Source organism: Mus pahari, chromosome 17 (genome assembly GCF_900095145.1).
Source record: "Mus pahari chromosome 17, PAHARI_EIJ_v1.1, whole genome shotgun sequence".
NCBI lineage: Eukaryota > Metazoa > Chordata > Mammalia > Rodentia > Muridae > Mus > Mus pahari.
Window position 1 is genome coordinate 9,226,989 of NC_034606.1, and position 21,625 is coordinate 9,248,613.

The following is a 21,625-nucleotide window of genomic DNA, read 5'->3' on the forward strand; positions in this document are numbered from 1 at the left end:
TTCTATTTTCTACTCTTTCTCTAGCATCTCACTCCTTTCTAGGCTATGAACAGTGTAAGGTAAATGAAACCACATAGGACTGAAGTATAAACTTTCAAGGACTATTTTTACGTTGTAAATACTTCTCCGTCTATGTGATTTTAAAACTTTGTCAATAATGCATTTTTCCTAAACCTATATGAACTCAAGGATTTTGACATTATGTAAAATATTTGCATAAGCTCAAAAGAGACAAAGTCCCAGCATACTGACATTTGATACCGTTAGATGAGTAAGGTTTCTTTAATAATGTGACCTTGGTAGGTTGAACACACTCAAGAGTGTTGCCCACTCACAAGTGTACAACATTCAAGTACACTCAATGGGGGAAAGCAGAAACCCCTGAAAGCTGCAGACTGGTCAAGGGAGAAGGGGAAGGGGTGGGGATGGAGGGGTGAATAGGATCAGAATATATTGTATGAAATCCTCAGAGATTTAACACAAGTATATTTTTGAATTATAGTCCTTATCAGTTTACTCAAGGAAAAATTGAATTTGAAAAACATGGTAGTGAATGTTAAAACTGAGGCTACATTCAGCAAATATTTTACCCAAGTCAGTTTCTGGTTTCATTGTTTACTGAATGAGCACTTATAAATATTTGAAATGAGAAGTGAATCACTTTGTATTTCTGTGTGATGACCAGTACCTGGAGTAAAGGTAGGTACCAAGAGTAAAGGTAGGCATGGCATCTCATAGGATGAAATAGATTGTTCACGGGTACATCAGACCTGTATTGGCTCTGGTTTGCTATACTCTCTGAGGGCACATCGTGTTGGCTGGTTTTTGTCAACTTGACACAAACCTAGATATATTTAAAAGAATGATTTCTTTCTTTTTACTATTTTTTATTGATGCATTGTGAATTTCATATCATGTACCCTGATCCCACTCATCTGCCTGTCCCTTCATATCTACCCTCTGCTCCTGACACCTCCCTCACAAAAGAAAATTTTAAAAACAGGTTAAAGTGTAAAAAAATATTTTAAAAACTGTAACACACACAAATCTCATATTGGAAGCTGTGGTGTGTCACTGTGTGGCCCAGAGTGTACCTTTTGTCCATACATCTTTACTTGCTAATGCTCATTGCAATGAATCATTGGTCTGCTTAGAGGCCTCTGGCTACTGCTATACTATATGTTACACTGGATCCTCACAGGGACTCTTCTTGAATATCCTGTTGTTGCCCTGTGTCACTGGGATTCTGCAGCTTTGGATCTGAAGGACCAGCCTCTTCACATGCTCCAGCAGTTTATAGATGGGATCAACTTGAAGCATTGGATCTGGGCCTGGTGGGGAGCTGAGTTTGCCAGCTGGCAAGTTCTCCAGCACTGCCCCCGCTAGCTCACCCAGTGCCACAGCTGACAAGGGACATGGTCAGCTCTCCTGCTCTCACACCCTTGAGAACAGCACCTCTGCTCTTACCACACCTGGAAGAATGACTCTTAGTCAACAAAATGCCTTTCTAAAATTGGTCTACAGAGAAGTCAGTGAGGTACTACCTTGACTAATGTTTGAAGTGGGGGCCCCAGATCATGGTGGGCTGTGTCCCTCCTTGGCAGGCAGTCCCAAATGTTCTAGGAAAGCATGATGAGCAGTCCATGATGGGTGAGCCAGTAAGCAGCACTCCTCCATGACCTTGGCTTCAGTTCCTGCCTCCTTATTCCTGCATGAGTTTCTGCTCTGGCCTTGCTCTATGAGGAAGTATGACCTGGGAGTTTGTCAACTGAAAGAATTTCTCCCCCAGGTCATGGTGTTTCAGCACATAGAAACCCTGAGAAACACCTTGTGACACATTCAAAGACCAACATTTTGGCTTTTGAAGAACAATCCACATTTTTATCCATTTTCTCTGGAAACAGACTGGAATCATTATCTGGGATTGACACTGAGGCTGCCTGTATCTAACTCTTGCAACAACTGCCAGTATTAACATTTTCTTGTTCTCCTTTATCTCTAGCCTACATCATCACAGAGCAAAGATCCTTTCATGAAAAGAAGTCAGATCATCGCAATTTCCATGTTGAATATGCTAATGGACCCTCTCTTCAGTTGGTTTACATTTGTAAGAACTTAGTTTTGTTGTAATATATATTTTTTTAAAGGTTTATTTATTATTTTATCTAAGTACACTGTAGTCTTCAGACACGCCAGAAATGGGCATCAGATCTCATTACAGATGGTTGTGAGCCATCATGTGGTTTCTGGGATTTGAACTCAGGACCTTCCAAAGAGTAGTCAGTGCTCTTCTTTTTTTTTTTTTTTTTTTTTTTTTTTAATTTTTTTTTTTTTTTTTTTTAAAGATTTATTTATTTATTATATGTAAGTACACTGTAGCTGTCTTCAGACACTCCAGAAGAGGGCATCAGATCTTGTTACGGATGGTTGTGAGCCACCATGTGGTTGCTGGGATTTGAACTCTGGACCTTCGGAAGAGCAGTCGGGTGCTCTTACCCACTGAGCCATCTCACCAGCCCCGTAATATATTTTTTACTGTAGGATCTCTTAGTTCTTGGATGTCAATATATTTTTTTTACTGTAGGATCTCTTAGTTCTTGGATGTCGCTTCTGTCCCCTATCTGTCATACTATGCTCCATCTACTGTCTTTCTGTCAATTCAATTTGCCAAATTCTTTTCATCTCAAGGTCTCTTTGTACCTACATTTCTGTGTGGTTGAAATTTCCATCCCATCCCATCTGATGAGTTAGCTTGTTTTCATATTCAAGGCATGCTTAGGAGTATGTTCTGGCCATGCCTAGGAACATATCTACTTCCATGTTCTCCTGCAGTTCACCCATCTTGCTTTCTTTCTGGAATCTCCACTCCTGAGGATGATCCTTCTTCTTTACCCATGCTATGTTGTTCTGCTACACTATGATTACACAGGGCCTGCACTGCTGTGTCCAGAGTCCTGCAGAACAAAGTCATGCCCACTGGGATATTCAACTATGTGCTGGCAGTGCACAATGGGTTGTTTGCAACTCAAATACTGATTATGGATGGTAACAGCCCCACATGCATAGTTACACTCTTACAGGCCAAATTTGAATTATCGGGCATGGAAGAAAGAAGCAGACCAATCTTAGAGATCCAAACTAAGGGCTGGTCAACTTAGTTTAAGCACAAATGCCAAGCTCTTCTCTTTTCCCATCATCTTGACTCTATTGCTGCTTTATTTCAAGTCACTCCACTGATGTTTTCAAACAGGCTTGAAGTTCATATCTGGGCATGCAGGGGAACTGTAGAAAACGATGATAAATTGACCACTGCCTTGCATGAGTCTATGAAACTTACTGTTGTTGGCAATAACTGAAGTATTCCATTAAAATGACAAAAGACATTTCCTTCTTAGCTTAAACACATCCCAAAAGCACATCCCTGGGAAAAAATGTTTAAGAGGGAAGGGGAGAAAAGGAAGAAAGGAAAGAGTGAAGAATAGACGCAATAAGTCCCTAAGGACCAGTGTCAAAGCTTAAATTTCCCAGAGTTTGCCACAGGCCGAGGAAAGTAAGATCTGAAATGGAGGATTTATGTAGTTTAAAGAGCTTAGCTCTTTTTAAAAAAATAAAAATAAAAAATAAAAGGTATTCACTTTCCAGAGAAAGTGAGGTAAGGAATTTCAGACAGCTTCTTGTAATGCTTTTAAGAGTATTTAATTTAAAATCCACACTAACTGAAAGGTAGTTATTGAAAAGGAATACAGAAACCACAAAACAAAATATCTTTTTGTAGCACATTGATCTTGGGGCTATTGATTTACTGTGGGGTTTTTTTCTGTTCATAGAGGGAAAGTGAACATCTGGGATGGAGTGATATGGCCTCTAGTATCCTGCTCGCATCCACAAACCTTACTAAGAGCAAGATGATGATTTGTCCTGCCTCTTGATGAGATGCCACATGAAGTGAGCAACAGTTTCATTAAGTGGCCCTGCTTCTTAACTCAGCTCAGGAAATCCTTAACACAGAGTGACTTCCGGTTTAAACAAGTAGAAGTGTTGGAAAAACAAATCAAAAGGTATGCCAAATAAACGCTCTGGCAACCCCAGAATATGAGAGATGATCAAATGGTTGTCTAAGTAGCTTAAATATGTTATTCATAAGTGGGGAGGGGGCCAGAAGGTAAAGAGACACCCAAGTTCAATGAGCCTATCAAACTTGGAAAATAAATTATCTGTAAAATTACTTTCAAAATTAAGGAACCGTGGAGAAATATTGTTAATGTAGGCAATGGTAATAGATATTTAATACTGTTTAAAATTATAATGTATTATAATTATGTCATATATGTTTATATTAACTATCCATATCTGTATTTGTAATGTTTATAGTAACCTCATTATTTTTGAATACTTATATATTGAATACTAATATAAACTATTTATAATCTAACAATGCAACTTTGTACCATATTTAAAATATAATTACTACATGTGGCTATGGAATTTGATAAGTACAGTACTTTTTAAAACATGCAGATATTGTAGGTTGAATTATCTGTTTATTAGAGTGAACTACACAGCTTCTGTAAATTTAGAGTCTCAGTTCTTCCTTAATTAACTAAGAACCCACAGCTTCTCTGCCTAAGAAAACACCATTTTGACGTTAACTACTGCTACCAACTGTTGCCTTTCCGGGCATCCTGAGGTTGTCAGTTTGTGGCAGCTGATGGCATCATCTGATTTCTCCTTACTATACAAATCAAATTATCACAATAAGACAGGAAGGGGCCAAATTTATCAAGTTCTTCAGAGTACAAAAACCTACATTGGGATGGCTACTCCTGCAGCTCAATTCTTTTCAGTAGCTTTTCTTTGAAGTCATACTCAGCCCATCAGCTAAGTTTTTAGTTGTATTACTACCAACACAGCCTTGGGTTAAAATCCAAATCAGGGTTGTTAATTATTTAATTAGAACTTACTGAGGGTTTGATATACATCATGTTCTGCTCCAAATCCTAGTAATAGAGCTTCAAAAGAGGAAAGAAAATCCTTACTTTCCAATTAAGATGTGTTTGAAGAACTAGTTAGATTTTTTTTTTTTTTTTTTTTGTCAATAGCCAAGTAGTAACTTGGTGAGCTGTCTTTATTTGGATATAAAATGTTCCCAAAAGGTTCATGTGTTTGAACATTTGGTCTCCAGCTGGCAATGCTGTTTGGGGAAATAATAGAATCTTTATGGCTTGGGGCCTCAGTGGAAGAAGTGGGTCCCTAGGGGTAAGTCTTCAGGTTTGTAGTTTGTCCCGTTTGTCACCTCAGACCTTTCTGCTTTCTGATCTAGTTAAATGTGAGCATTACCAGCTCCACACCCACAATGTGGCCTGCCCCACACCATGAACTTTGTACTCTCAAACTGTAAGCCAAACTGAATTCTTACTCCCTTAAGTTGTATCTGTTACATATTTTGTCACAGTAACAGGAGAGAGGGAGGGAGGCAGAAACCCTGGTATATAGGCCATATTGTCTTTACTATAACTCTGGTGTAAGCACCCTGATTTAAGAATAGTAACACAGCCACATACAATATATGCACAGATCAATGTGGCTGGTTAATGCAGCTTCAAATAGGAATGGCCTGTCAAATTGAGCCAGAATTTTTTGAATCTTCTTCCAGGGCTTTATGCAAATTAATTACCAATATATTTTCCTTATAAGACCCCATCACTAATTTATTTCACCATCATTTCAGCTAGTTCAAGGTTTAAAGTTTATTCAATTATTTCCTATCAAGGAAAACAGTTCGATTTTTAGAGCCAGCCTTTGACGGTAGACATAAGAAGAAACTTGTTATTGCCTAGAGACATGAGTTCTTTCAACAGACTACTTCTGAACTGCTTCAAATTTCTAAGTGTGCGACTGTGATCCATGCACTTATAGTGCTTAGTGACCTCTGAGAAGCAGAAGGGAAGCAGGATTAAACGTGCAGGGAATTTATTAGAGCAAATGTCTACGGAGGGGAACTTAGTGGGAGGGGCCAGAGATGGTCTTCAGGTTGAGGTTCAGGCTTTAGCCCAGTGAGGAAGATAACAGGTGTGAGGAGTGGAAGTCCTAGTCCTCAAGACAGCTGTAATTATATGCAACAGGCGATGGGAAAGCACTAGCCAAAGTCATGTGTCAGCAAAGTTCTAAGGCTCCTGGGAAGGACAATGAGTAGCCTGCCACAGTGAGTCATTGCTTAGAAATGGCTGTTGAGAACTGCAGTCTCTGTACCAATACCTGATGTGCTTGAGACTACAGCAGCTTGTAGGGGTCCTTGTTCCTTCAGGCTTCCCACAACAGCATACGCAAAAGGTATGTTTTAAATGTGACAGAAAGTGGAAAAAGAGAATTGATCTAGACTTTTATACCACATTAACTCAAAGTCAGTGGACATAAGGACTGCTTATGGGGACATCTTGCGCCATGGAAATATGCAAAATACATCTGTTCAAATGAGATTAAATTCTGTTTCTAATACCATCGTGCTGGAACTATTGGGGACTGGAGGAAACTTGAGATAGCTGTCTAAAGGCCTTCCCTACAGTTGACACAGCTGCTAGTTGGCAAGGACAGCTCGCAGGCTGCATGGGATGAAGTCACTGGCACCTGAGAGAATGAACAGTGTATTGTGGGAAGGGGGAGACTGCCATTCCCATAAGCAGAAAGCCATGACATCTTCATTACATATAAGAGGCGCTCAGTAGTTTTAAGAGTATTGCATTCATTTTCTTGCTTTTATTTGATCTTGTTCTCTGTTTGCACCCATTGATGATAATCCCATAACCTCAAAGAAAAAGTAGAATCACAAGAGAGAGATCAGCACTGGTAGAAAGATACTAAACCTGCAGATTTTGACACCAAAACTGCTTCACTTTAAATTCTCACTTTAATGGCCACTAATTCTTTCATCTGAACCAACTTTTTGCATCGTTCTTTATTTTAGTTTCCTCATCTCCCAACAAGGAATGAAAATACGTACTTTTTAGGACATATTTGCTGATACTAGTTCATATGTGTGTAAGATTGCTTAAGACTGAGCAGAGGGGCTGATTAAAAGTAGAACTTAATTTGGTTTGTTGATCTGATATATTCCCTCCCATGACACCAAATTTGCCTGAGGACAAAGTGAGAGTGAGATTGCACAACAGGAGGGGCACATGAATAATTCATGATCCTAACTCCTTTAAGGAAAAAGAGGAACTTGAAGAAGAAGGGATGCTTGCAGATACTGATAAGTCTGAGTGCTGATCTGCGCTGAGATATGGAGAAAGAAAAGGCTTTCTCTGGTTCTTATTATCATGACCACGGCCAGAAATCATTTCTAGGGGTGCTCATTCGGGGACCCCTTTTCTGATTATAATGTTCATTGGGTGTGGGGATTCTTTCTGCCCTACAGCAAAACCAAGGCCTGCCTACTGCCTTTGAAGGTGCAAATCTAGAAGGTCAACAGAGGACTAGTAAGCAATAAGTAGCTTATCTTTATAAGATCATCATGTGAGAGCCAGAGTGCACAATGGGGCAAAGCTCTTGCTGCATGAACCTCAGATTCTGAACAGCCTGAAGTCAATTTTCAGGAAAGCAAACCGTAAAAGTGTGAAACCAAGTTAGGAGGCTATCAGTGCAGAATACCAGAGCAAACGTGGACTGAGCCGAAGGCTCCTTCAGCTCTTAAGCTCTTAGAAGTGAACCCTGTAAAGGCACTGAGGAGTCAGTATTCATTGTGTAAACGTGACTCTGTGGCAGGAACAGCGTGCACTTTTGTGGTTAGGTTGAAGCAAAATACACACAAGAGTTCAAATATACACCATGTGGAAACACACTTGATAAAGAAAAGTTTGGAGTGTAAACACCAATGACTGCCACATGTTCAAAGGAAGGTGAGAAGAATGCAGGGGCTTTGCTTTGTGAAGCACAAGAAGGCCTGTCTGAGTATTCTCTTGCCTAATTGACTCTGGTTGATAGTTCTGGAGGATTTATGATTATTTTTTGAGTTTGTCTATCCTAAAAATATTCTTGCTATATCTAGTAAACTTTAATTGGCCTTTATGATGAATTTTCACTCTTTATGATGAATTTTCAGAGTTCTATTTTCTCTTTATTCATTGCCTTCTCGGTATTATCTTTCAGAAAGTACATGTTTCTCAGTCTTTGGAACATAGAATAAATTGTTACTTTTAAAAACTTGCAAAACAAAAATCTTTACAGATTGGAGATTAAAATATTGACAAGACTTTTTTTTTTTTCTCCACCACACCAGCACTTCCTTGATGAGAAAAGAATAAAAACAATACCAGAGAAAGTTTTGGAGTGACTTAAAAAAATAAATAAAGATCTCTGCACACTAGTGAGCTTCGTGTGCACATGCATGTGTGTGCGTGCATGTGCACACACACACACACACACACACTGGAGTCCTCTCCTTCTACCACATGAATTCTTGAGAATTGAAATCATGTCTGTAAGCTTGGTGAGAAGCACCTTACCCTACTGAACCATCTCACCTGACAGTGTTTCAGGGTTTGAACTTATGAAAATGTTTGTAGCAGGATGGAAGCATTCTGCATTAAATAAAGTCATAGAAAAAAAATGCACTTTCATTGTGTGCAATATAGGAAATCAAAATTTTATAAATCAGCATCCTTGCTTTATGTGATTATTAATGAGTCAATACATATCACATTGTTCAGTTATGAGATCTAGTTCCCACTCCCTGTATTTCCAGTGTATCTAATAGTGGTCTACAGAAAAAAAAAAAAAAAGTGTTTTTCAAAATCCAGGCAATTTATTCCTCCATTGCAATCAGCATTTAAGTTCTGATTTCACTAGTTGATTATTAGTATCATTCATCAGTGAAAGAGATATAAAGTCTCTAGAGTTCAATAACTGTGTTAGTGAGAGAAATCAGACCATCTTCCTTACCTACATTCTTTAAGTGATATTCAAAAATGTGTGTGATTTTTAATTTTTTGTTTTGGTTTGGTTTTGTTTTGTTTTGTTTTGTTTGTCTAGGCAGCCTGTATTTCATACAAATTGTTTTATCTCTACAAAGCATCTTTGCTGCTTCTCTTTCACTATTCACATATGATTTACAATATCACTGACACAGATTAAATAAAGTAGAAATATTTATACATGTAAATTTTTTTGCCTTGATAGAAATCAGCTATATCAGAATAGAGCCACCTCTCAATCCAAGTTTCAGAGTGCTATTACAATGGAATCACACTATCCAAACTTAACTGTACGTAGAGGCTATCTTCCAGTGCATTTGACACTACATTTATGACAGTGATAATTTAAAGTTATCCTTACATTGTACTGATTTCCACTCAAATGTACAGGTTTATACACACTCATGCTAATTCTTGCTCAGAGGACCTTAAGCTTTCCTTTCAATTCACTGGTATCACAGATGCCATTATCAAGAATGCTTTACCAGAGATAAAGCAAGACAGCTCAGAAAGCTCGTCAAGAGTCAACAGTCACCACGTGACTATTTTGGTTTACACAAGTCATATCACACTTGGTAGCTGCAGTGTTTATTTGAACTTAATGCTGATTAGGTTTTTTCGCTGCTTTCTTTTTGCAAACACACGCAAACCTAAATATACTCCCCCTCATTAAGGCACTCATAGCTTGTCAAGCACTCATTGTTGTTGTTACCAATAAACAAAAATGTATGTTTTCCCAAATCTCATGCTGACATATGCTTTGTGTTTATGGAGTGCACTAAAGACTATTTATAAAATAATATTCTGGTTGAGTATGTGACTCTGGCCCTGAGGACATACCTGGGTCTCAACATCTGTCAGCTTTCGGGTCTGCTCTGCAGTCTGAGACAAGAGACTGGTTCCTATCTCGAGCATGGTGGCCGTGTGGTTTTGAACAGCATTCTGTTGTATCTGGGCCATCTCCGACTTCATATTTTCCACAATGTAATTCTCAAGCTGAAAGAGATAAAGGACAAAGCATGTTAGATTATAAGTAAAGCCTCCCCTGTTGGGGCATGCAGTGTTTACAACGACAAAACAAGACACAGCTGGCAGAGAAGCCATCTGGCAGAGAGCCTCTTCATGTTGGGGAGTTGAGGAATGAAAGCAGAACACACACCCATTCAGCTGCTAACACATTCTGGATACACAGACACATACACATGGTAATCACAAATCATAATGAAAATTTTCACTTGGATCCCACTCTCCTGTTGTGGATATGATCTCATTTAACCCTCACTGCAAAGATGTGAATGAGGCTGTTGGCTCTTTCTCTCTCTCTCTCTCTCTCTCTCTCTCTCTCTCTCTCTCTCTCTCTCTCTCTCTCTCTCTCNCTCTCTTTCTCTCTCTCTCAGTCTCTCTCTGTCTCTCTGTCTCTCTCTCATATCCAAGGAAACAGAACATGAAAGAGCCAGAAATAAACCAGTGAATGTAGGTGACTTAGCAAATACCCTAAAGGTAAATCTTATTGCTTTGGTCGACCATGCTGATTACCCACTGCAGAAGAATTCAGTATTCTGTCTCTGTTTCAGGATCATACGCAAAAGCAGGTCACACTGGGAGAAAAAGACAGGAAGTAGGAGGAGGGAAGGCATCCATGAAAAAAAGCCTTTGAAAACACTGAAATATCAACAGTGACGTATGGTATGACCTGCAGAGCCCAAGAGCTAGCTTTCAACATTCTCCTTGCTCCTTTGAAAGCTCAAAAAGAAGGCATTGAAATTGCAGTTCATAAAAAAAAAAAAAAAAAAACATTTGCCATTGCCTGCTCACTGTGGGTAAAATTTATTCCTTTATGATACCATCTTAGAGAACACAATGAGCATTAAAATGATAATATCATAGGGGCCAATGAGAATTATTAAGTGACTGACTATGGGGGGCGTGGGGGCTTGTTAGACACCTGGGAGAATGAAACAGCATAGGCATTGCCTGAAGAATGCAGAAGCCAGCACTTCCCTGTCAGTGTGATTAAGTCTTCCCCACTGCTGTGTGGTGACTGCATTTTATTACCTAATTTTTCAATGGGGAAACTACATCCCAGAGACATCAAATCCAAGGCCACACACCACACACAGTCAGACTTGGACTTGAGCACGGAACTCCTTAACTCTCATACAAACACTTTTAACCACTTGGTAGCTCTGCCAAGTCTTGCTTAGCAAGTTGAACTTGAAATCATTAACAGCTATGTGATTTTTTTATTGATTCAGTGAACTATAAGACATGCATATTATAAGTTCTGTTGTATCATTATCATGCAATAAATGGAGTCTTAAGTGTAAAATCCCTCTGAAACTTTGGCAATTTCCTTTCTAACTCCAGCCATTGCATTTTTCTACTTATCTAACTTGACTCTGGTCCAGTTGAACAAGAATGAAATCACTTACATGATTGGTGATAAATTCTTAATTTATATTTTATCAATATAAGTCCACCATCCTTCATTACAAATGGAAATTAATTATAAAGTATCTAAACATTACTTTAACAAAATATATGACTTCTGAATCAAATCCTGGGTTTATTCTCATTAAATTACCTCATTTCAACAACCAAAGGCTAACTTTTTCAAGAATTAGTGCTTTGGGTGGTTAATCTATCACAGTTCCTAGGGAATGTTCATGTGTGAACCTGGAAAACTAAACTGCTTTACTTTTAGTTTGCCATACAAGTTGTTCAAAAATGGAAAAGTATAGGAAGCAATGACATTAAGCCCCAGTTTCACAATTCTTTACAAGAGAGCCTCCTTCGCCCCTGGGATTCTTAAAGTAACAACATAGATGCTTGGTACTGTAGAGGTTCAATTTTGCCAGCACAAAAACAAAGTCAGCCTAAAAATAAAAGCAATGTAGGGGAAAAAAAGACAGACAGAAAGCTAAGAGATGGAGGGGCCAGGTGATACAGACAGAAGGAATGTTCCCAACCACTGGATCCAGGCATGGTTTTAATCAGATTGACCTCTGGACATCCACTTGTAAGTTGCATGATCCAATAATTTCCCTTGTGCAGCCAAGGTATTTTTTTTTCCTTCAATCACATTGATTTATGTCTTAGCATAATCAAAAGATTATTGGCCTACTACACTTGATAGATGTGTAAAAGAAGCCCCTGACGGCAAACATTAGTAGCATGATCCTTTGTTGCCCAGGAAACTTGGGGCTTTTATGGAAATTCTATAAAATGGCATCTGAGTTACCATTGTGAAGACAACATCCATTTATAGCCAACATTGATAATCTGTCTCTTACATGGCAAGCTTGAACTAAGCTCTTTCTCTTTATAGGATAAAACCATACAGTGTTAAACTCACAGAAATTCCTGTGCTATGTTGTTTTAGAAGTGGAACAATGGGAGCTTAGGAACCCCAAATAACTCCACATTTTTTTTTTCTTTTTGAACTTTTGGGTTAGCATTCTTAACCATTCATCTACCAAGCCAGAACTATCTGGGGACCTTATGTACTTTACATGTAACTACAGATTCCCTGATTATTTGTCAAAGCAACTGGAGAAGATTTTCAAAATGCAGATGAGGTACAACATTCTAGAAGATCCCAACAAGACAGACTATATTCTAAAAACTGACTTCTAGCTCCCTGACTCAGCTGAGGAAGAAGTGCTTCTTAAAACATTGTCCATGAAAGAACTTCCTCTTTGAAAACTGTTTGAAACCGTTTACCATTAAAGAAGGAACCAGAGACAAAATGGAAATTATTGGTGTCACTAGCACATTGTTTTAATTCTCCTGATTGATAAGTAGGAAAAGGACTTTCTCAATTTAAAAAAAAAAAAGTGATTTATAAGCTATCCCAACATTACATTTTTCACAAAATGGCAGGAGGCAAAAGAATTACTCACTTAGGCAACCAAACTTGTACTAGTATGTCAGATTTCATGGTTTCAAGAAATTCAAATAATAATTTGACTTTCTAAGTAAATTTTCTTCCACTTCTGAGAAAGAATTCACCAATTTATTACATTAAATGATTGATAATTATAAAATATGAGGGTTTTTTTATACAATTGTCTCACAGAAAATGATTGTCAGTGTCTGTGTTGTTACAGACATGAAAGCTATGAGGTGCCCCAGGCATTGTAGAGAAGGACACACTGGGGTTACATCAAGGTTCAGCTGCTTTGTCATCCTATTGACTGGTCAAATGTTGACCACTCTTCACTAATTCTCTACTAAATGCAGAACTTTAGATCATCAAATCAAAATGACTGTGGCATGACAATGTCTATCACAACCGCAGGGAGCATCCCAGGCCAGCTGTCTCTGCTGTAGAAATAAAGTATGTCCCCCGCCCAAACAGAAATCCTCATTTAAGATTCTGGGATGCATGTGACTCTAGTTAATTATTTTTTTAATCAAACGGGGCTGCTATGTCTGGCACTAACTGCCTTTTAGTTCGGAAAGTAATGGCAGTCTTAAGTAGCAAGAACCAGATGCCACTGATTTAAAGGCTGAGGGGGATGCTGAAGTCAAATATACAATGTGTGATGAATACGAAGCCTGCTTTCATCTTATCTCTAGGCATTCCTCTAGATATAAAACTGTAAAATCCATGTCCATGCTCCCAATCAGCCATGTTCAGGAAGGATTTGTAACAAATTTGATTGTCTTCATATATCCTCTGAGGGATCTGATATATATATTTACAGAAAAATAATGGCCACATCAAGGTTTAGTATTTTAAAAACATCTGAGGGGTGAATTTAAGCTGTGAAGTCATGAACCACAAGAGCAGATGAATAATGTGGAGACATTTAAGTGATAAAGGTTTTTGGTTTATTACTACTGTCAGTGTCTGCCTCCAGAGTTTTATAAAGAATGGTCCAATGAAGGAAGAAAGGGGGCATACAGAATATAGAACAAATATTGAAATAAAAATCAATGATAATTTTAACGTAAAGAAATAGTGTTAACTTTATAAAATGATTTAGTATTTATAATGAACTTTCACAAAATTTCTCTCCCTAGATCTGTCGACTAACCCCACAAAGGAAAAGTGAGGTGCGTTTGCTTGTTTGAGAAGCAGAGGCCTTAGATGACTTGATAGAACTCAAAGTGAGCAAGCTCTTCTACCTCCTGATGTTCCTGTACCCTAAAAATTGTACACACTGGTCTCTAGCTAAATTGATTTACTGAATGATTAATTTCACTGGTAGTTTATGAAGATTCATTTACTTGTGATCTATTTGGAAAGAGTGTTGATTATTTTCACCCAGCTTTCCTATAGAGGCAGCCAAATGAATTTAAGGTGGGCTAAGAGGCCGCAGGACCAGGTATCTGGAGAACTTCATTTGCCAGCTATATTGATACAATTGTCATATCATGTTTGTCCTACCTGTTGTATTATTCAGAAACTATGTAAACCATACCAAGAGAACAAAACAGCATAAGAAGTTTCTCCTGACGCTAAATACGTTCCAAGATTTATGAACATGGGACTCATTTAGTAATCACAATAGCCCCAATTGTGCTATTTTCTTAGTTCACTAATATGACTGAGGAAGCACAGTGAGTTGCTTAGACTCAATATGCTGATGGTTAAGCAAGTCCATTGTCTTGAGTGAAGGCCAGAAGAGTTAACAGGTTTTACTCTATGAGTGAGGAAAAATCACCCGTCAAAAAACAACACAGGGCCACCACTATCACTGACAAATTATTTAGCACATGACATTCATCTAAGGTATATTTAAAATAGAATGCAAACAAATACTGGGATACAACTTGTTCAAGACAATTTTGGCATTTGTAATTTAAATAGTGTGCAGTAACTGATAACTATTATATTCTAAGAAATAAAGCAGTTGGCGAAAAAGCATAATTATCAGCTAGCTATAAATAGTTAATAGTATTTTAAAAGATGAAATATTTTTTAATAGTTAAAGTTACCAGTTATTTTAATTTCTTTATAAATTACTTGTTTGTATGCAATGGCTAGCAGAGGGTGAGAGGTAGGCTGTTTTCCATCGTGGCAAACATAAGCAAAATTCCTTAATAGACACAAAATCTTTGTTAATTCATGATCATTTGAAGGACAGTCTCAGTGAGATTATGACTTTTTTTTGTATGTATAATACATTTTCTAGCATGTCTGTTTTCAAAGCGTCTCTTCAAGCGACTTGAACAAAGAATATAATCCCTCTATGTAAGTCTTAAGAAAACAATATTTTAAATCCTATAAAACCTGACAAAGGTATGTTGGCTTAAAATATGTTATAGATTAAGTGGACCCTCATTGAAACAGGGTGCATATGGTATTACTCAGTTATGACCAAATAACCAAGGAACAAAATAGATGAGTAAATATGGGAAAACAATAAAAAGATAAAGTACTTCAAAAATGCCTTAAATGTTGATGGTTTTATCTAATACCATCATTTCATAAATCAGTGGCAATATTGGAAATTCAGCTATATCTAGGTTTATGGTCTTATAAAAAGAAATGACTAAGGGCAACTATATTATTTGAAGGAATTTCTGCTATTAGATTTCCGAATATACAACTTAACTTTTACTAAGTATAAGATAATTATCTTCCTAGACCATAGATATATTTAGCTAACATCCAAAACAGTTTCTCTCCTCTCAGTTGCTGTGTTGTCCTGTGTCTTGACATCCATCCTGTTAGTATCTGAGGCTTGTAGGATAAGAAACTTCACCTTATTGACACAGTGAGAGAAGTTCAAAGAAGTTATAGAAAACAAAGCGGCAGAGATAATTAATGTCAGATACCAGGTTGCAGACAATTGGTGACTGGGAAAATCAGTTGTATATTTGAAGGTTGAGCCAGTATTGGCTCCCATATTGTTGGCCCACCTCACATGCCATATTAAAACCTGGCTCCTTCGCTTAGCTTTATGTCTGCTGGTTGCTGGTTTGAGTCTCACATTTCAGAATGTCCATGTTCATGATCTAGATTCAATCTTTGCTTCTTGGCATTAAAGTCTTCCAGATTCTCAGTCATTGATCCCTATGAACCCATTGATTGATTCTTATGCATCACTCCATGAGCAGCAGAATAGAAACTGATCTCTATAGTTCTTCCAGCTCATCGGGATTAGATCCCATGTATGTGTGATAAGTGTGTACTGTATTAAGCTTGTGCTTCACAAAGACAGAATCCAGCCCAGTGGGAAATAAACATGTAGAAGTGTACTGCCAGAGATTGCATTTGAGCATCTACATTTCTCCCTATAAACATACTTGCATCTGTCTACCAGGGACATATTCCTAGTTACTGATATTTTAAATGTGAGTGGAGAGTTGTTATATCACCCACAAAGAAGTAGCAGCGTATTACTGAAACATTAGCAAAAGACTTCAAAGAACACCACAAAATCATGATGAACAGATGCTCTTGCAAGAACTTTGATAATTGATATTCTAAATCAGTATTTTTGTGCTTTTGACAGAAAGTCATTATCCATTTGTTTAAGCAAAACAAATTACGTGGGCCCAGCCACATTTCACTGTCCTAGGACCTCTTTTGCTCTCAGCTTTTCACACCATGAAGATATCATAGCTAAGAAATTAGTGTCTGCTTGATTTTCCCTCTATATATTTTCAAAGGGCGATGATATGTGAACAGCATCTTAAGCCAAAAAGGACTCAGATAGCTAGAGTTTACTCCAAGTCCAATCATTGATATACCCCACAATCTTTAGCAAGGCATTCAAAGTATTTGAAAGTAAGATATTCCCTTCATCTACTAAGGAAAAGACTACTAGAGTTCTTCCAATGCTTACTGGGGTTTTCACATAACTTTCTTTAGAACTCCTGTTGTGAGATACGAATCTCTACAATTTCAATTAGTTTAATTTATTATAGAAGAAAGAAGCAGGGATGTATCTATTAATATCTATAAAATGTGACCTACCAAGTCCTTATTGGCAGTACAGAAGCCAGGGTACTAGAAACACAATAGAAAAGCCCTGTGTCAACTCTTCAGAGCAGGAACATCTGTTTTAAGATAAAGAGTAAGAACATCTAAATCTCTTAATCCCCAGGCACCATCCTGTCCAAAAGACATTCATTGTCCTTTTCCTACACAATATGCTTTTCCTTCTGTGTGTGTTTGTGTGTTTGTGTGTCTGTCTCTGTGTGTGTGTGTGTGTGTGTGTGTGTGTGTGTGTGTGTTTTATCTCAATGAAAAATACTACTATACCTATCTGCCCCCTGAGCCACAGGCAATCCTCTTGTCAATTCTTCATTTTCTCCAATCAATCTCTTGAAGGTAGCCTGGCTCTGTGCTCCCACTGGCTTACTCCCTACATTATCCCTTTATCCTCACAGACTCCAGCTGAGGTCAGACTCATCATTTTTCTTCTAGCTCTGTTAATGACTACATAACTGGTCTCTTGACTCCAGATTTGCTTTCCTCAATCCATCATCCACAGTGTAACCGGAGGGGGTCTATCTAAGCACAAACTTGGCCTCTTCATCCCAGGCTTAAACTCCTTTAATGGTGTCTGCTATCTGTCAGTCAAATCACATCTCTTCAATCAGTATAGTTTTTTTTTATTTGATTTCTTTGACTAATTAAATTCGTGTATGCAAAATATGTGTGTGCAGGGTATACACATGGAGCTGTATGGGTGTGCATAGAAGCAAAAGTTGGCAGTCAGGTGTGATTTCTACCTTGTTCCCAAGAGACAGGATCTCGCATTGAGTTTGTTGCTAAGCAGCAGCTAACAATCTCCAATCATCCTTCTGTGTCTGCTCCTCACGGCATTAGAGTATAAATGTATGTGCAAAAACACACATGGAATTATATATGGGTGCTGAGGATTCGAACCAGGGTCTTCATACTTACCTAGCAAGCATTCTTAACCACTGAATGTCATCCCTAACACCATAATAGAAGATTCTTGATACTTTAGAACATGTTTTCTCTTCTTACCTCAGTCTTATACTATAACTCATCAAATCTCTGGCTATTTATTGTTCACCAAATATTAATTTGTTTTGCTCTAAAAAAAATGTTTTTGTAAAAGACCTTGACTAAAATTTTTGGTCTACCATACTTCCGGTTCTTTTGAGCTAGGTCTTGTTGTTGAAAACACAATTCAACTTTCTCCTCTAAGAACTCTTTTGGACATATAATAGTATACAAGTAAAAGACCGGTAAGTCATAAAAATGCACAAATGAAGCAATATGAACCAAAAATTCTGCAGAGATATCATTGAATCCATTTTGTTGTTGACTATCTACTTCTGGGTATGGGGCCTTTCCTTAATTGTGGTTTATATATCCAGTAAGACTCTACTGGAGAAAAATAATATTTTCTTTGTTTCCTTTGCAAAGTGCTTGTCAGTTGGAGATAGCTTCTTGATTAGGGAAGGAAAATGGGTCCACTTCCCCCTCTCAGCACCTCGACTATGGCTGGCTTGAACATACTCTATTCATGTTGCCACAGTCTGGGATTTCACATGTGCATCCGTCCTGTTGTGTCTGAAAGACACTGTTTCCATGGAGTCTTTCATCCCATTGGGTCTTACAATCTTTCCACCTTCTCTTCCACAGAGCTCCCTGAGCCCTGATGAGAGGTATTTGATGAAGACATCCCATTAGGACTGAGTGTTCTAAATGTCTCTCATTCCTCAACAGACATTAAGCCTCCATATATGTGTATACACATGTACATACACATACATACATATATAAATACACACACATATATGAATACACACACATATATGCACACACACATATATGCACACACACACACACACACACACACACACACACACACACACACGCCTGGAAAACCTGAGAGGTGGAAAGTAAGGAAGGTCACCAAAAGGCTCTGACCATACATGACAAACTGCGCTTGCTAAAGCAAAATGACTTTCCTAGCCTCCTCCTGGAATCTGCTTCTCTGGAAATCAAGTGATAATTCAATAAGAAACCAGAGTATGCAACTGAGGCCACACAGGGAGGACAAGAACTTGATGCTAGATTCTCAATATGATTGATGTTCAAAAAGGTATTTTCCATATTTTCAAACATGCTAAGCATAAATACATACACATTCAAACACACACATTTATTGTTTTCATGTTTTCTCATAATTCAAACCTACATGTATGTGACTCTATATTCATGTTTCTTAGGCTCATTTCTATGTAGCATTTTGTTGTTAAAGATCCAATAAAAATAATAAATATGTACTTTCCTTTGGAATATTTGCTGATGGTATATCTTTTTTGTTTTTTTTTTTTTAAGAGAGAAAAAACATGGAGTTGGATAGGTAGGGAGAAAAAGGGTCAAGGAGAAGAAAGGGAAGAGGAAAGAATATGATCAAAATATAGAAAATTCTCAAAAAATTAAACATTATAAACATGTGAATTACTGAAACATTACATAGTAACACACAAATATGTATAATACAGTATTAAATAACCATTAAATATGTAAATATCAAAACTTATAAAGAACTTAATTATTATAGATAATGTTTGTTAATCTTTAGGGGCAAGCTCAATATGCTTCCTTAAAACCTAGCAATCCTATTCCTAAACTCTTAGTTTATATTTAAATAAAAAGAAAGTGGAGGAACCACAAAATAACATAGCCTGCCTTGGCTTTCTAGCAATTACACTGCTGTACAAAATGCATTCTCCTTCACTTAAACAAAAAAGCGAAGTATCCACTGTGAACAGCAGACCACATGTGCAGAAAATAGGATTATAGGGATAGATAGGTAAAATGGAGAAATTCTATTTCTAAAACAAAACTTCTACATAAAAATATTTTTCCAATGACAAGTAACAGAAATGAAAATAATAGTGTATGATGGCCATTTTTAAGGGAAATTACATTAAATGAAATATTTCAGGACATACTGTGAAATGTAACACAGTAGATGATAGTGTACTCTGTATCAGAATATAATCTTTATTTCGGGATTTATAGATTTTTTTCAATAACATCACTGGTAAGTAGAAAGTTGCCAACATTTATCTCTGGTATTTTGCATGAAATTTAAATGGTATTGGTTCTAAAATCAAACTTCACTTCAGTACAATGTCTTTGTTCTGCCTTCTGACATTTGAAATTTTCTTTTCTATTCATGCTATTTCTTTTCATAAAATAAATCCTTCCATTTGTTGTCTTTATCCTTCAAGATGTGTCCCAAATATGAAGCTTCAAATTACTCTTTCTTCAGCTTACACAGGCAAAAGAAATGGTATGATTGTGTGTGTGTGTATGTGCCCAGGTTTTTATGTGTTTTCTTCTACAATATGGGATTACTTAACTGGGCTTGCAATAAGCCTGCACAATCATAAAACTATCAATGGCATTATATAAGAAACATTCCAAGGCATAATGTGTGAGGTCCAACTATTTCTTCTTCAATCATATTTTTGGATAGTTCTTATTTAAATTGCCCTTGGGAAAATAGGATGAAACTGGCCATTTAAAGTATAAAAATAGGAATAATGATTGCTGACATCTTATATATAGTATAAAAATACACATTTTTCTCACTTTGATCAAAAGACTACAGACTCTAGGCATCATTTGTTCATTCACACAGACAATTTGGTGCTCTGGGACTGTTTTCTAGTGTACTATATGAGCTCAAGTTAACATTGGGATAAAGCATATGTGCATTATGTAGGCACACATGTATACATTCACCTATACAAATACAGCCAGATGAACACTTTCAATGTTGTTCATATGTTCACCTTTATAGGGCTGACAACTTTGGATTAGATAACCTATCAGTTGCTCTTCCCTCAAGAAGGTTGATTATACTTCTCTTGGTAGCCATTAGTTGCCTGCATAGCCTTTCCTCTAGGAAGGGTCTTGTGAGATTTCCCCACCCATGTTGGCATGGCCAGCTGGTATTGTCATATTGTAAGTCTGGCTGAGGTATCCTTATTGTGGAGATTTCATGGGTGTTGATCACCTGACAAATACAAAAGACTGTATCTCTCAGCAGATGTCCTGATCCTCTAGCTATTACAATCTTTCTGACTCCTTCTTCTGTGATCTTGGAGTCTTGGGTGGAGGGGTTGTGTTATAGAGGTAGCACTTTGGGCTTGGCATCCCATGGTCAATTGTCTGTATTTTGAACAAATGTGGAATTCTGCAATGGTCTCCTCCTGCTTAAAAAGAGGCTTTGATGGGAGATTGGTGAGAGCTACACTTATCTGTGGCTATAAGTATGAGTATTTAGAACATATTTAGGAATTATACTAGTTCCTAATCAACAGTGTGACCTAGCATGGTAGTTGTCTAGTTTTATAGTATCAGACATAAATTCCCCCCTATTGATGACCATAGGAATAATTAGAAAGCTGTTCATTGCATCAAGATATAAATGCTACTATTGTGCCATTAAAAGTCTTTCATACAGGTTAGCATTCATTACAGATGAGTAGAACTATTAATTGTTCTTTTTCCTTGGCAAATTGCATGCATCTTTCCAGTGCTATGAACTTGACCCAAGGAAGAAGGCTTCCATATGAGACATAGCACTGTTACTATGAATCTCCTGTTGGAAATATGTGCTGGCTTCAGAAACAGGGTCTACCTTCAAGGTCTAGAAAGCAACAATAGGCAATGGCAATAATTTATATTATGTTGG

At 37.5% G+C, this 21,625-nt stretch overlaps 1 protein-coding gene across 2 annotated transcripts in view; it reads right to left on the minus strand.

The window, feature by feature from the left end:
- The window catches only part of Angpt1 (angiopoietin 1), a 229,582-nt gene that overhangs the window by 86,165 nt on the left and 121,792 nt on the right, over window positions 1–21,625 (minus strand). For both annotated transcript variants that reach the window (XM_021216218.1, XM_021216217.1), the window contains exon 2: window positions 9,810–9,965. In XM_021216218.1, the coding sequence (XP_021071877.1) occupies window positions 9,810–9,965 (156 nt within the window). The remainder of the gene's footprint in view (window positions 1–9,809; window positions 9,966–21,625) is intronic.